This window comes from Nelumbo lutea, chromosome 5 (assembly GCF_056320005.1).
Source record: "Nelumbo lutea isolate HS-2025 chromosome 5, American lotus-T2T, whole genome shotgun sequence".
Lineage (NCBI taxonomy): Eukaryota > Viridiplantae > Streptophyta > Magnoliopsida > Proteales > Nelumbonaceae > Nelumbo > Nelumbo lutea.
The window spans coordinates 37901043-37916282 of NC_142688.1; the positions used below are offsets into that span (position 1 = coordinate 37901043).

Sequence of the window (15240 nt, forward strand, 5' to 3'; positions counted from 1 at the left end):
GGATGCCTTTTTTGGCCAAGTGCCATAAGCCCACATTGAGTACCATGTGTTCCATAAACTTGCATCTTGAAACACTAATATGACTAAAATGGTTCTGTGATAAGACATGGGTCAAAGTAGTGAGAAATGATTTAAGGTTCATAATTTAACAATGAATATGGCATTCAACAGAATGGAATGACAAAACAGGATTTATGTGGCTGATCCCATATAGTTGGGATAAGGCTTAGATAATGATGGTAATGATTCCTGATTCTTTGATCCACCTAACTGAATAAGAAAGTTGATTTCTTTGTTCTCTGAAATATTATCATCCACCTGTAGTTGGAAGCCGTGTTTCTGATCTTTGAATTTGATGACCCATGAGAAAATCTGGTGTCTTTCAGAGATATCTGTGCTGTATTTCAATATATTAAAACCCAAATGGGTATTAACCATCAATCAAAGATATTTGAACTACAGTTATAAATACAGATGCCTTAGTTGAGACAGCTCCTTGGGAAGTTAATGTTCTGTTTTATCGATTGAGATGAAAGGTTTTTTCAATAAGAACTGTAAAATTTGATTATTAAGGAGAAAAAAAATGAAATGGAGATTTCCTGTATTCATTTTTATTGTTTGTCAACATTCTTAATATTTGCATCATTCTTCCCCAATTCTGGTTTACATCAGATGCCCATGTAATCCCCAAGATCAGACATGCTTTGAATTCAGGAAATAGTAATAACAATTATATACATAGATGCTGGAAGATCCCAAGATTTTCCAAAAATATTACTCTACATATCCTTGCTTTTGTTATGATGATCTAGACAGGCACATCAGGAGGGTAATCTTGTGGATGTCTCTTTATTGTCTCTCTAAGTAGTCTTTCTTGTTCAAGGAGATTAGATGGGGGATGATCATAGACATCTGTGAACAAATCAGCAAGTAGAGGTTTCTCCACCTTCTCTGCAACCTGAATTGCATGCAATATCTGCATTGAAGTGTGACCAGTTAGCTTTTTTTTTTTTTTTACCAAGAATATTACAATAATATGAAGCAAAGTAGGAGTTCTGTGGACATCATGGAAACCCACCTTCTTCCTCATACTCCTTCTAAGCTCTGATTCATTTTCATTACTCCACCAACAGTTCAATTCAATACATTTTCTAAATCTAGTAACAGGGTCTCGTGCCGATCTCCAGTGTTCGATTTCGTCAACTGCACGATATTTGGTTGAATCATCTGAAGTAGAGTGGTGCCCAACTCTATAGGTAAGTGCCTGAAAATTTAACAAGGAGAAATCAATAAATGGAAGGGAAAAATCCACCTTATGAGTTGCATAAAAACAAATAACAGATAGTATCAGAAAAATAACAATGTACCTCTATTAAGATGGGCCTGTGTTCACTGATAGCCATTTCACGGGCTCTCTGAACTGCACTATAAACAGCAATGACATCATTCCCATCCACTCGAATACTACGCACTCCGTAAGCCTGACCTCTAACTACAACACCATCACCTGCCAATATGTAAACCTGAACACTATGAGCCTCAATCAATGAAGAGATTCTAGTTCTACCAGTGGAAATATAGAAACCTAAGAAAGCATGAGAGGTGAGGAAGTACTTCGAAATTGTTCTGATGTGGATGTACTAATAGCCCAACCATTGTTGCGACAAATAAAAATAACTGGGGCCTCCATTACTGCTGCAAAATTTAATGCAGCATGGAAATCTCCCTAAAACAGTGTTTAAACAATTAGAAATCAAAGCATGGAATTAAAACTACAACTGTCTCAGTTAGTTCAATATTAGTTGTAAATTTACCTCACTTGTGGCACCATCCCCAAAATAAGTGACCACACATGCATCTTTCTTATCCATTTTCAGAGAATATGCTGCACCCACAGCTTGGGGAAGCTGTGTACTGGCAAAAAAAAATTGTTAAGGTTTCTGGTTCTGATCCATTCATGTGCATGGATTATATGAAGGGCTGGTATCTTACGCAATCGGTGATGATACGGTGAAGTAATTGTGCTTTCTAGACCCATAGTGGATTGGCATCTGACGGCCTTTCCCACAATCACCTTTGTTCCCAAAGCACTGGTCTGCAAATTCTTGCAGGGTGAAGCCACGCCATAAGAGAACTCCTGGCTCCCTGTACTGCACTCATATATTATTGTCCATTTAATTTCATCATCATCTATAAAAATTTTGTAGTTATTGAAGCACAGAGGAAACTGTTCCATGTACAGATATCCTCCTTGCCTCTACTGTACAGCAGTACAGGTGAAGATGCAAAGAGGAGAGCTCCCCATTAAGGAAAAACTGTTCCATGAACAGAAATGTATCAGCGTGCCTGGATTTTTGTAATTTTATTAATTTTATGAGGTCTTCATGTTGTATTGTTACCGGAAAGAATGTACAAACATATACTTTTCACAACCTGAGGCAAAACAATGTCATCAATGGCGAGGGCAGCAGCTGATGCAATGTTGATGGCCTCTTCTCCATTTGAGGTAAGGTAGAATGAAATTCTTCCCTGTCTCTGAGCTTCATAGAAAATGGTATCCATGGTTTGAAGAGTGACCATGTCGTTGTATATTCTCAAAGATAATTCCTTGCTTAGCTGAATTGGGTATCCAGTTGATTGACAGACAAGATGTATTAGTAAACAGATGGATAAAGCATGAAGTTTTTTTTTTCTTTTTTTTTTTTTTTTTCTGGATACAGCTTTCAACGTTGAAAATAAATAAAGATTACTAGAAGCAAAGAGGAGATACAGGTTGGAAACTGCTGCCAGGAATTTGTCGCCCATTGTCGTCTAGTACCCGATAGCATTTGATCCGCTTGTCAGGGGACTCGGATATGAATATCATATCAGAAGTGAACTTCACTTTTCCCCCAGGAAAATCCAAGAGCTACAAAGATGAAACAAAAGAAATTAATGAAGATAAAATATATTTCCAGGAGATAAAAATTCCAGACATCTCCTGAAGTTTGTAATAATCCTAAAGCAGAAAGATTATTGAATATAATCAAGTAAAAGCTTATTGATGGACCGATTTTATGTTAGAATTCAAAGTTTATCAGCTGAGACGAGGGCTGCTTAAGTTATACCTAGTAGAGATATAAAATTCGGATAACATTAAAAGGTTTTTTCTGTTTTACATGAAATTTTTGGACAAATTAACTATAATAAATTTCAGATAAGTTCTATACTTCTTCCTTTTCTTTTCATAATTAGTAATTTTACCATACTTTTATTTCCAGGTTTAATGTAAATTCTCTGACTTTTCTTCTGTAAAACAGATATCAGTTTATAATTCAGTTGAGATTGGAAAGATCAGAAGATATGTTCCTCTGAATCACCTTAAAGATTTTTACAGATAGAATATGGAAGTGGAAGCCAGAGTAAATGCAAAATAATGAAAACAAGACCTTCGACAGAGTTTCTACATCAAATTGATTCGTTTAATGAAGCATATACCAGTAAACCACCTGTAATCAGAAGCTAGATTGAATACTATCTGGGCTCCATATGAGCTCCGGTAGCATTAAATGGTTTAATTTTAATGAACAGAAGAGCTCTGTTTTGTATAGACCAAGATTTCCCTTCTATTTCTTTTCTTAGGCTCTCAATCCTACCGACATATGATTCAAGGAGAACCCGCTATATAAACTCATTTCGTTTATCTTCTGAGTTTCCCTGAACCATATAAGAATCAGAGATTGATATCAACGTGAACAATGAAATATGATACACGATGCTCAAAACCCATTGCATGCAGACATCATCTTCCTCTCCTCTCCACCAATAGATCAATAAATAAAGAAAAACAAAATAACTATTTTAATTAAATAAGACCGATTAGAGTTTCAAGCTTGTCAAAAAGAAGAAACGAATTAAAAAAGAAAAAATTTTCAGTTCTTTTGTACCTGATTTTCGTGTTCGTCGTACCGTGAATCATGATGTGTTTCGGCTTGGATGGATTCAAAACGGCGAACGGCGAAAAGGGTCCCGGAATTATCAAGAAATGCAGCTGGGTTTCTGTAACTTTGTTCAATTGGTGAGGTGGGCAAAGAATTGCGCTGGTGGGTTGGTTCTGGATAACTCAACAAGCTGCGGTTGAGAATTCTCAACGAACCCATTTTCCCATTGAGATGTTTGGCGACATTTCCCGACCTTGAGAGCCAGACAGCCATGAAACAGAGCTTGTGGCGCTAAAATCACAGAACGTACAAGAAAGATGGAGGGAGATCCCTGTTATGAATTCTAACTTGTTTGGATTCAAAAAGCATAGGTGATCTTTGAATGTTTTTAATTGCACAGTAGGGATGAGTGGTGAGAAGAAATACGAAGAATGAAATGATAGAGTTCGACTGTCTCCACATGAGTAGGAGAAGGTCCACGATATCGACACGTAACCGGAGGATGTACTGATAATGTTTATCCGACGATGATCTCTTTGGATTGTTCCCGTCGGGGATGATAAGAGTTTACATTTGAGGCTGACTGGATGTGAGTAGGAAATCCCAACTTCCCTAGTGGTCCAAAACCACGTTATATCTACGGGAATAGCAGAGGAATTGATGTAAATACAAGTGTACGGTGAACAAAAAATTTGATTGGTGGGTTTTTAATGAAAATTTTCATGTAAAAGGGAGTCCGTCCGTATGGAGACTGGATCTGTTCGTAACACGTGGCGCCTCATACGTACATTTTATCATCAAAATATTTTCCGTATTTATTAATTATTATTTAGAGATGTTTCAATACATCATGGCTCTCATCACGTGCATAGCATCTTACACCATCCCATCATGTCCGTATGCATCCCATCATATCACGTCCGTATGCTCCTCACACCTATTTGTGAGGAGCAGATCCCATTTGGTGGCCTATTTGCACATAGGCACACGGAATATGTTTTCTAATTAGTCAAAATCCATGTGATATAGGATTTTTTAATTAAATTGTAAATTAAAGTTAATGGGTTTTCAAAGAGCGTTAAATACTTATAAACACTTTACCATAAAATTTCCTTAGAGATATCCTCTCCATTTGATCCTTCATTGGTCAAGGTATTCATTTCTTAAATGCCAATCATACCATTTATAGACTACTCAAACCCCACCAAATAATCCAAGAGACCCATTCCTCTAGGAACTCCATTGTCATCACTTGATTTTTGTTTAATTCAACATTAAAACTCCAATTTACCCTAAACACTCGATTTGACCATTTCAAACCTTTAAAATTACCTAAAAATCCTTTAACATTGCCATCAGACCAAGGATCTCCAAAAATATTGTATCCTAAAATTTCAACCCAAAATTCCCCTCCGTTTATTCTTTTATGAAACCAAGATTCTCTTTTGAATCTTCTCATTAGCTGAAACACCCACAACCCAAATCTCCTTGATCCTAGCACCTCTAAATCAATTAGACCATACAAATAAACCCTAGACACACCAAAAACATCTACCCACAAATTTTCAACCTAAAATTCCCCTATTTGCCCTATTACCAAACAATTATTCCATTTTGGATGCTCTCATTATCTCAAATTTCTAAGATTTTGGCCCTCCAAAATCAATCAAATGTTTCCATAAGATCCTAAACACCCTAAAAACCTTACCCACAAAAATTCAGCCACAAATACCTTTATTTGACCCTCCATTATACCAAGATTCCGTTTCAAAGCTTCATATTGACTAGATCAAGTCCTTTCCAAATATGCTCAATCTCAACATAATTACGCCAATCTAACCCTACCAATCAACCCATAATGCTCAAAAGCACCACCTACCAAATTTCAACAAAAATTCCTTCATTTTCCCCTTTATTACACCAAGATTTTGTTTCTCTCTAGATCTACCTAATTTGAGCCTATTTTGGCCAATCTAACCCCACCAATCGGTTCAAAATGCCTAAAAACCCCACCCTATAAAATTTTAGTAAAAAATACCCTTTCTTCGCTCCATATAAAAATATTCCATTTTGGTCAGTCCTATTGGCTAATACATGCAAAACCATTGTATATACTCAAATCCATCTCCACCCTTCATTTTTTTAACCCCAAATACCCACCATTAGATTAGAATTTTGTTTTTGCCTCTTTAGACCCGAATTGACTAAAATACCCCTGATTTTACCAAAATACCTAAAATAAATAAATAAACACAATAATTAAATATGGTATTTTTAAAGATATTTTTGTTATTAATTATTTAATTTGTTTAATTAATAAACAATATTTATGAAAATACTATTAATTAATTAACAATATTTTGAAATAATTAATTAGTAATTCAATAATTAAAAACATTTTTATTAATTATGGTATTTAATTAAATACTAGTAGGGAACCCGTGTGATGCATAGGAAAACCCAATGTCTAATTTCTTGGTAAAAATGATCAAAAGGATTAACAATATTTTTATTAATTATTGATTTTTTAAATATATTAAAAAATTTATTTTATTTTTTTAAATATATTATTTACAAAATTATACTAATTTATCTTTTATTTTTCAATATAAGTTAATTAATAATTTTTTTTTCAATTTTTTTTCAATATTATACTAATTTATATTAATAACTAAAATAATTTGTGTAATTATTGGTTCAAATTAACATTTTCCTTCACTAATACTAATTTATCTTTAATAATTTAAAATGAAAATCACACAATTTTTAAATAATTTTCCAAAATCTATCAAATTTAATAAAAATTCCCAAATTTCCAAAATATTCTGATAATTTTTAATATTTATTTACTACATTTTAAAGAAATTTTCTAAAATTATATTAATATATATTTTTATTTTCTTCTCCAACATTATGATATTTTGTTTGCCAATTTGTAAACTCCACCAACTCTTTCCTATAGCTATAATTGTTGAATTTATTTTTTAATTTTATAATTTTTAATTAGTTTTAAATGAAATTTATAAAGAATTTTGGTTCAAAATTTTGTATATTCATTGATTTCTAGTAATTTTTCTGGAAAATAACACAATTTAATTGTTAATGTAATAAAATTAATTTTTAGAGATTGTAACTATAGTAAAACATTTATTATAACGATTACTCTATTTAATTACTACATCAAAATTACAATAATAATTATTAGTGTAATAATTATTTTGAAAAATAATTAATTTAACAACACTAATAATTATTATTGGAATTACAGTTATTTTAAAACTACTGTAATTACAGTATTTTGACAATAAAAACTTTTACTATAATAATTATTGTAACTTAATAATTATTATTACACTAATAAAATTACATTAATAAATTTCTGAAAATGTAATAAGATGGAAATATATTTTAATGATAGGGGTATAAATGGAAGAATGAAATCAGGGTCCTTTGACGATAACATTGAGCCATTCTTATTTTTATTAATGGGTAAGAAATACTATAATTAATTAAGAAATACTGTTAAATAGTATATTGCTAATGCTGTTAATTAATTAAATAATTCATTCTGATAAAGGGAGAAGGGAGTGATGAGGTGGCTTCATGAGGGAGCAAGAAAAGCTAAGGCTAAGGCTATGACATGGCATGTTTATATTTTTGTGTGCGAATGTGTCTATATATTTATTAGTTTCCTAATAAAAATGAGAGTAAAAAAGGAGATAAGCCATGTTAGGTGCAAATTCCTATTACTTCTAGAGGCAATCTTACACCCCCCTCTAGAATTGTTTGGTTTGGGTAACGAGCAAGGAGAGGACTGCTGACATGGCAAGTTCTATTTTATTGTATAAATAGATATAGGAGTTATCTCCAATGTGTGGCTGGCTTATGTACGCAGAGCTTTTGCTTGTGGGAGATACAAGCTCATATATATATATATATAGATAGATAGATAGATATAATATATAATATACATTTAACTCATCCATTGAAAAAGCAAAAGGGAATTATGGCTATATTTGGTTTTGTGGGCATTTAAGATTTATCAAATAAAAAATAAAAAATAAAAAATGATTGGATTTATGTGCATGAGGAGTTGGGGGAAATTCTAAATTCTAGTTTCTCTCAATGCCCCAATATTTATTGAAACGAAATATTGGAGATTTGTAAGCTGAAGTGGGAGATAACTTTATGGGGCATCACTTGAAACGCCCAACCAAACAACAAAAACAGTAGACATTTAAAATAACAATTTTCGATTAAAAGCTTATCTAAGAAACACCCCATTTATAAATGCCCACAAAACCAAACACATACTATATCTATAATGCCCGAAAGACATGATGCCAAAAGAGTTTTGATTAATCAAAACCCACACGTTAGATGCCGTTTGATTGGTCATAAATTTTTTTGGATATTATGTCTCTCAGTATTAGTCGAACCCCAAAACAAATATAGCATTATCTTCTTACATTTAAAATGGTGTATAACCTACCAAATTCCAAAAACGAAAAGAAAGAAAAAAAAAAAAAACAGAAAAAGAAACAAGAGGCTGAAATGACTCGTTACTCTCTATGGCTTCTCCTATGCTATCAATGCCGAGTCCGGCTTCAGCCGAGGCTCTTTTGGTCCACGCATTCGGAGGACGCGCCGCGTGTCCTCCGAAGCGTGTGACGTTCTGAAACGTGCGAAGGCCATTAACCCCCGTTAGTAACCTCTACAGTTAGTGGGTTTACCTGGATGCGAATCTCTCTTCAAGTTCTCCTCTCCTTTGCCAGACGAGTCCGTACCTCACGCTCGCTTTTCTCCGTCCGGCGACGACTGCAAAACCATCACCGCCGGCGATTATACAACCATCACCGGCGGCGGATCACCACCTGGGCAACATTCTTTCTTTCTTTCGGCAACCCCAATTCGCCCATCAATCAAGCTCAACAGTTGTGTGATAATCTAATGGGTAATTTGGACGAGGCGGTCTCATCTGCAAACATATGATCTTCCCATCCTACGTGACCCAAAATTATGTGTCTATTCTGCTTTAAGATGATATAATTCGTTGTTGTTACAGATGGATAAGGCTTCTGTTCTTGGAGACCCTATCAAGTATTTGAAGCAACTGCAAGAGCGAGTGAAGGTATTAGAGGAACAGTAGGTCAAGAAAAAGTGGAATCTGTGGTGTTAGTCAAGAGATCTCAAATCTCAGCCGATGATGACAATTCTTCCTCCGATGAGAATAACTTGGGTGGGGATCGCTCCGATGATGAGGCGGCATTCCCGGAAATAGAAGCGAGAGTGTCCGACAAGGACGTGCTCATAAGAGTTCACTGTGAGAAACAGAAAGGAGTTGTTGCCAAGGCACTGGCCGAGATAGAGAAACTCCACCTTACTGTTGTCAACATTCAACAGCAGCGTCATCCCCTTTGGGAAATCAGCTCTCAATATCACCATAGTTGCTGTGGTAAGTCCATCCATCACCGTCGCCGAATCAATTAATTTATTGGTGTTGCTTTTATCTTGAAAATTCTGCTTTTCGAAGCCATAATTTGATTTCCCATTCTTTGTTCAATCTTTAAAAGAAGAGAACCGTTTCTGATTAATTATTGTAGATGGAACCCGAGTTCTCCATGAAAGTGAAGGATCTTGTGAGGCATCTCCATTCAGCTTTTAGACAATTTATGGAAGAAGAAGAATAATAAGACAAAGAAAGAAGAAAGAAGAAGGAAGAAGAAACGTGTTGTGAAGGCTCAGTTACAATTGGTTTTAATCAAAGTGTATAGAAGAAGGATATCTTTTTTTTGTCTTCTTCGTGGGTAGAAGCTTAAAGATGAGGAATTAAATGATGGTGGGTGGCTTATGGGCAGCCAGCTTAAAATCCTCCATTTTTTATTCATAAAGAAGTAATCCAGTAAAAGAAATCTGAAGAAATAAAACAAGGCCTACAATTCTGCTGCACACACAAACACACACATATATATATATATATATATATATATATTCAGACCATTCACCATTTGCTTATTCCCTTGTTGGCCCTGAGGTTTCTTTGTTCGTTCATTTGCTATGGTCTGTCTGTTTTTTTGCATAGTCGACTTGTTGACCGATTTATGTTGGGCTGTGGTTTGTCTGTCTTGATCAGCTGGCGGTGATGGTTGTATAATCGCCGGCGGTGATGGTTTTACAGCCGCCGTTGGGCGGAGAAGAGCGAGCGTGAGGTTCGGATTCGTTTGGCAGAGGAGAGGAGAGAGAACTCGAAGAGAGACTTGCGTCCAGGTTAAACTCACTAACGGTAGAGACTATTAACGGGGGTTAAAGCCCTTCGCACGTTTCAGAATGTCACACGCTTCGAAGGATACGCGGCACGTCCTCCGAATGCGCGAAACGATTTGCGGACCAAAAGAGCCTGGACTGAAGCTGGACTCATCTATACCACACATGCAATCTGTAATAAACATCTATTTCATTATTAATTAATAATGGTCTTCTGAATAATTAGATGAGGTCTTTCCTACACAAGAAAAGAAAAAAAAAAGAATAAATTATAAAGACCCCATGTATTATGGGGTGTGTGATAAAAGACTCCCTGTACTTTGTTTTTTAATAAAAACTCCCCTTTATTATGATCGTGAGACAAAAACTCCCGGGTATAGGGTCTCTTTGTCACATAAAGCAAAGGTAGAGGATATTATTAGTTATAATAAGAATAAAAATATTGAGATAAAAGAAAAATATCCCCTTCCATTTTGGCTTTGGTAAAGATTCTTGTGAAAACATTTTGGAAAAGAAGGAAAAAATTGACATTTGATTTTGTGTGATTTAAAGGGTTTTGTCCTTTTTTTTGTTTTCTTTTAAATCCTTATGTTTACTCCACGTGTAAGGGCGGCTACCTTAAAATTTATTAATTATTATCTTAAGGAATAAACAAGAAAAGGGGGAGGACGTAGTCTGCCTTGCCCCAAAGCTAACAAAGAAAATGCATTCCCTTTCCCATTCACCCACACCCTTAAACAAAAATGATTATTATTATTATTATTATTATTATTATTATTATTATTATTATTATTATTATTAAGATTCACATGGAGCACGAACTGGATGCTCTCTGCTAGAGGATGACTTAGTACTCGATGTGCGACGAGCATGTTGTTCTGCAAAATAGTGAGTTCAGAGAATCCGGGGTGGCTAATTCGGTGAGATTGCTTCGATGCTTAACTTAGTATTCTTATAGTCAGTGTTTATGAACTGCCATTGACCCAGACGGTCGGACCGTTTGGTCCGGGAACTGTCCAAGCAACCAGTTTTGTTTTTGCATAAACCAGAATTTGGTAAAAAACCATTGAAAAAGTCAACAAAACGTTGACCCTGGGCGGTTGAACCATTAACCCATTCAATAGTTTTTGACCTTTTTATTTTTTAATTATTTAAATCTTCTTGCTAGAATGAGCCATCCGTTCGAACTAGACGGTCAGACCATTGACCCAAAAACCGGTGACCAAAATGGTTCCATTTTGGGGTCATTTTTTAAAACATTGCTTGCAGTAGATGCGAGTTGAAAGTGAGCTAGAGTGCAGGTGATATATGCGTACCTGGGCCCCAGGGGGGTTGCTACCTTTATATATAGAGCTGCCGTGAACCTCACAGAATAGTTCCAAGATCTTCGGCCTAGATGGATGAGGTCAGTTCCCATTTTATCCGGGGAGTATTGTATCATTTAAGGAGGTCTATCATCTCCGCCAGATCTGGATGGGGAGAGGCTAAGGCCTGTTGTTATGCGACGTCATCCCTCAAGGTTCGGAGTTCATTGGGCAACTTTTGGAGTTGATGATGTGTCATTGTAGGTCTTGAGCCCCAAGGTGACCGAATACCTGAGCTCTAACTTTTGCTGAGTTGTCATCCTTCGGGCAGATAGCGTCCATGTGACCTCTACTTACGAGGTCATGCCAAATCACCCTCCATCAATTGCCCCCACTCCTCATGCCAAGGGTCCTGACCTGGTCCGGGGAGTTCATGACGAGCCCAAGTGGACTTACCACGAAGTCTAGGTGATATGGAGGGTGGACCATTGGTCGGACCTGTTCAACCATTCGGCTTAATCAGGAAGTGACCCAGATCACGTCTTGGCTACCCACGGACGTCACACTGTTCATAAACTCCGCGGACATCAAAGAACGTGCTCAATCGACTTCATCCTCGAGTAGAGTGCAATCAGTTTTCATGGGAGCCATTAGATCATATAGATCACAACCGTTGATTGCCAGATGTGGTGGATTATAAATAAGGGCCAAAGGAACCATTATCCTCACCATAAATCGTGTAACTAAGCTTTCTTGAGATCACGTTGAAGTCCTTCAGCCCGCCATTCTCTCCCTTTGTGTCCAAGGTCATTACCGACTTACTGCCTTCTTTGGTGAGCTCGTCTTCTTGTGCTAGTTATCCCTTTTTCCTTTTTCTTTTTCTATCTAATATGTTTAGCGTTAGCACAGATGGACTACTTAGTGATTCTATTAATCTCAGGGGTGTCGAGGTGCAGTCCTCAGCTCCCACTGGTGAGGCTAGCTCTTCACTAAAGAGCTTCTCTTTTAACCTTTCAAGAGAAGTGCCTTTACCCGGAGTCAGGCCAGCTCGATTTGAGGAACCCGAACCTTAGGCAGAGCGGCCGACCTATGGAGAAGGGGTCTCATCTTCTACTCGAGGTCGGGATTTGGACAACTTCGGTCCTTCCACGATGACCTCAGACAGATTATTGTCCTTAATAGCTCGTTACCATCTCCCCAATACCCTCGTCTTCAGTTCCTTTGGGCCAATACCCTTGGAATCATGACCATTATGAGCTCGCGGTCTTTGAGGAGCAGCTTGTAGCTGGGTTGCACTTTCTGCTCCACCCCTTCATCATAGAAATTATTAAGTTTTTTAATGTCACCATCGATCAGCTTCACCCGAACTTCATCCGTACTATTGTTGGTACAATCTCACTCTTCCACGAGTATAACTGACCTATCTCCTTAGATACCTTTAGCTTGATTTGTTCCATTAAGAAAAATTCTCCTTGTTTGATCGGCGACACCCAGCAAAGTTACTATATCTCACCTCACTCCGGGTTCAAGGTTTTGTTTGGTAACCCGAACAAGGTATCAACTTGGAAGAGAAGGTATTTTTTTGTTCGGAACCCCGAAGGATGGCCATTCCCAACTCAATGGCGAGTGGCCATTAAAGACCCTGGGGTGAGGCTGGATGTAGAAACTAGGGGGTCATCCATTCTTGGAGGGACCTTGGCCTAGAGATGGAAGATTTCCTGGCCAACGAAAAAATTGTGTGAGCTGGGTTGAGTCCTCCTAGTAGACCTCTATCTTGGCACACACATTACTTCTCTCTTTTTCTCTTATTTGCGCTTACTTCAATTCGTAGTTGACTGGAAAAAAAATCCATTTTTTTTGTAGGAGCTATGACGGGTGTCGACGCCGCTAACCTCTTGAAGAGTGTTTAGAAGTAGAAGAACAGAAAGGCCTTGAAAAGATCCCGTCGAGAGGAGGCTACCTCTTCGGTTCTTGCCGAACCCGAAGTCGTAGCGCTAGAGCCTACCACTGCCAAGCTCCTAGGGGAGGATGTTCATCCCCATCCTCCGGGGTTGACCTAAAAGAAGATCAGGGTGAGGAGACCCCACCCCGTGAGCCTGAAGGTACTTTAGTGCTTGAGTCTCAGCCCCCCTTAGCAAAGGAAAGCATAGTGGCTCAGAGGCTCCAGCTCCTTAAGAGAAAAGATGCAGTGTTTCTTGTGGAGGTCGCGGAGTGGGATGACATGCCAACAAGTTAGCTCGAGGGAAGAGCAGCCAACTACTGTATGGTGGTAAGTAACCTAGTGATTAATAAAACCTGCAGTTGCTTTCCTTTCTATATGTTGTTTTCTTTTTTGCCATGTACTCGGAACTTTTGTTAATGAAACATAGTGATTAAAAAAACCTCATGTGTGCAAAAAATTTTCTAAGTGTTGGTTATCTTGAAGTGCCAAGCTAATGAGTTAGGATCCAAGTAGGAACTACCTAGTATTGTTGTATGCCGAGGTGGACAGACATTGTAGGGTATATACCCGACCTATCTATGCGTAGGCTACTCACTTACCTAAGCCAAAGTGGAGAATAGGACTTGTTGTGCCTATTCCGAAGAGGCGATTAGGACTTATTACACCTATGCTGAGGAAGCAACTGACTTATATGCTCAGGCCAAAGAGGCAATTGGGACTTGTTTGCCTATGCCAAAGAGGCGACTAGGACTTATGTAGTACCGAGATCTTCTGTTAGCTCGTCACTGTGGCCCTTAGGCTTCTAGGAGTGACTCATAGTCCTCTCTCCAGCTAAACATTTTTTCGACCAGTTCGGTGGTCCCATGGACTTAGAAGGAATTTTACATTGGAGTCGTGGACTCAGAAGTAGTACCTTCTTAGGTTGTCAATGTTCCATGCCTAAGGTACCTACCTCCCTTCCAAAGTCTTGAGTTCATATGTTCCTTCTCCGAACACCCGCCTTACATGGTACGAACCTTCCTAATTCGGTCTGAGCTTACCCACGCTGGGATCAAGTACCATAACTTTCTGGAGAAACTACTGCTTCTTGACCTGGGAGTTATAGTACCAAGCTACTCTCTGTTGGTATGTTGTAGTCCGGATTTAGGCCAGGTCTTGCACCTCCTCTACCAGGTCCAAGTTGGTACGGTGCTCATCGTTGTTTGCTTCTTCATCACAGGCCTTAAGTTTCAATGTGGGTACCTCGATCTCTGCCGAGATCACCACCTCTGTACCATATGTGAGGTTGAAGGGGGTTTTACCCATCGCAGTCTTGATAGTAGTTCGGTAGGCCCAAAGGACACTAGGCAGCTCATCCACCCAAAATCCCTTTGCTCAGGCTAGTGAGCTTTTAGTCCACGGAGTATCGCCTTGTTAGTTACTTCTGCCTGTCCGTTCACTTGAGGGTGTTCCACTGAGGTGAAGTTTTGGTGAATCCCCATCTCGGCACACTAGTTTTGGAACTTGATGTCTTTGAACTGCTTGTCGTTATTGGACATCAACATGCAAGGTATTCTGAAACGACAAACTTTGTTTTTCCAGAAGAAGTTCTACATGTTGCGGGCTGTAATGTTTACCATGGGCTCAACCTCTATCCACTTTGTGAAGTAATCTACTACAACAACTAGGAACTTCCTCTGCCCAGTTGCTGGGGGGAAGGTCCAAGAATGTCTATCCCTACTGAGCAAAAGACCACAGACTGGTGAGGTATTTCAGTTCGACAGCAGGTAGTCAGAGGATGTTGGCATGCCTTTGGTAGTTGTTGCACTTC

The 15240-nt window shown here is 37.8% G+C and overlaps 1 protein-coding gene and 1 long non-coding RNA gene across 3 annotated transcripts; one reads left to right on the forward strand and one right to left on the reverse strand.

Moving 5' to 3' along the window:
* Nucleotides 1–584: 584 nt before the first annotated feature.
* On the reverse strand, nt 585–4533 carry LOC148851798 (2-oxoisovalerate dehydrogenase subunit alpha 1, mitochondrial-like). The gene is made up of 9 exons (XM_088947501.1): nt 3927–4533; nt 2771–2908; nt 2434–2616; nt 1993–2150; nt 1815–1914; nt 1615–1726; nt 1368–1507; nt 1079–1264; nt 585–976 (listed from the first exon to the last, which is right to left on the reverse strand). Exons 1-9 carry the CDS (start codon nt 4191–4193, stop codon nt 809–811), a joined length of 1452 nt encoding a protein of 483 aa, XP_088803627.1. The 5' UTR covers nt 4194–4533; the 3' UTR covers nt 585–808.
* Nucleotides 4534–8346: 3813 nt separating this feature from the next.
* LOC148851799 (uncharacterized) lies at nt 8347–10488 on the forward strand. Of its 2 annotated transcripts, XR_016098621.1 has the most exons (4): nt 8357–8874; nt 8986–9375; nt 9524–9759; nt 10054–10488. It is a non-coding gene; the product is annotated as an uncharacterized LOC148851799 (long non-coding RNA). The 2 variants fall into 2 exon arrangements; XR_016098620.1 differs by having other exon boundaries at nt 8347–9375.
* The last annotated feature ends 4752 nt before the right edge of the window (nt 10489–15240 follow it).

What these genes read in the sequence shown, in the direction of transcription:
- LOC148851798 (XM_088947501.1), bottom strand. Translation starts at nt 4,193, where the DNA reads ATGGCTGTCTGGCTCTCAAGGTCGGGAAATGTCGCCAAACATCTCAAT. An exon ending in CACATCAGAACAATTTCGAA is followed by an intron (nt 1,508 to 1,614) that starts GTACTTCCTCAC and finishes ACATATTGGCAG; the next exon opens with GTGATGGTGTTGTAGTTAGA. An exon ending in GAAGGAGTATGAGGAAGAAG is followed by an intron (nt 977 to 1,078) that starts GTGGGTTTCCAT and finishes ACTTCAATGCAG; the next exon opens with ATATTGCATGCAATTCAGGT.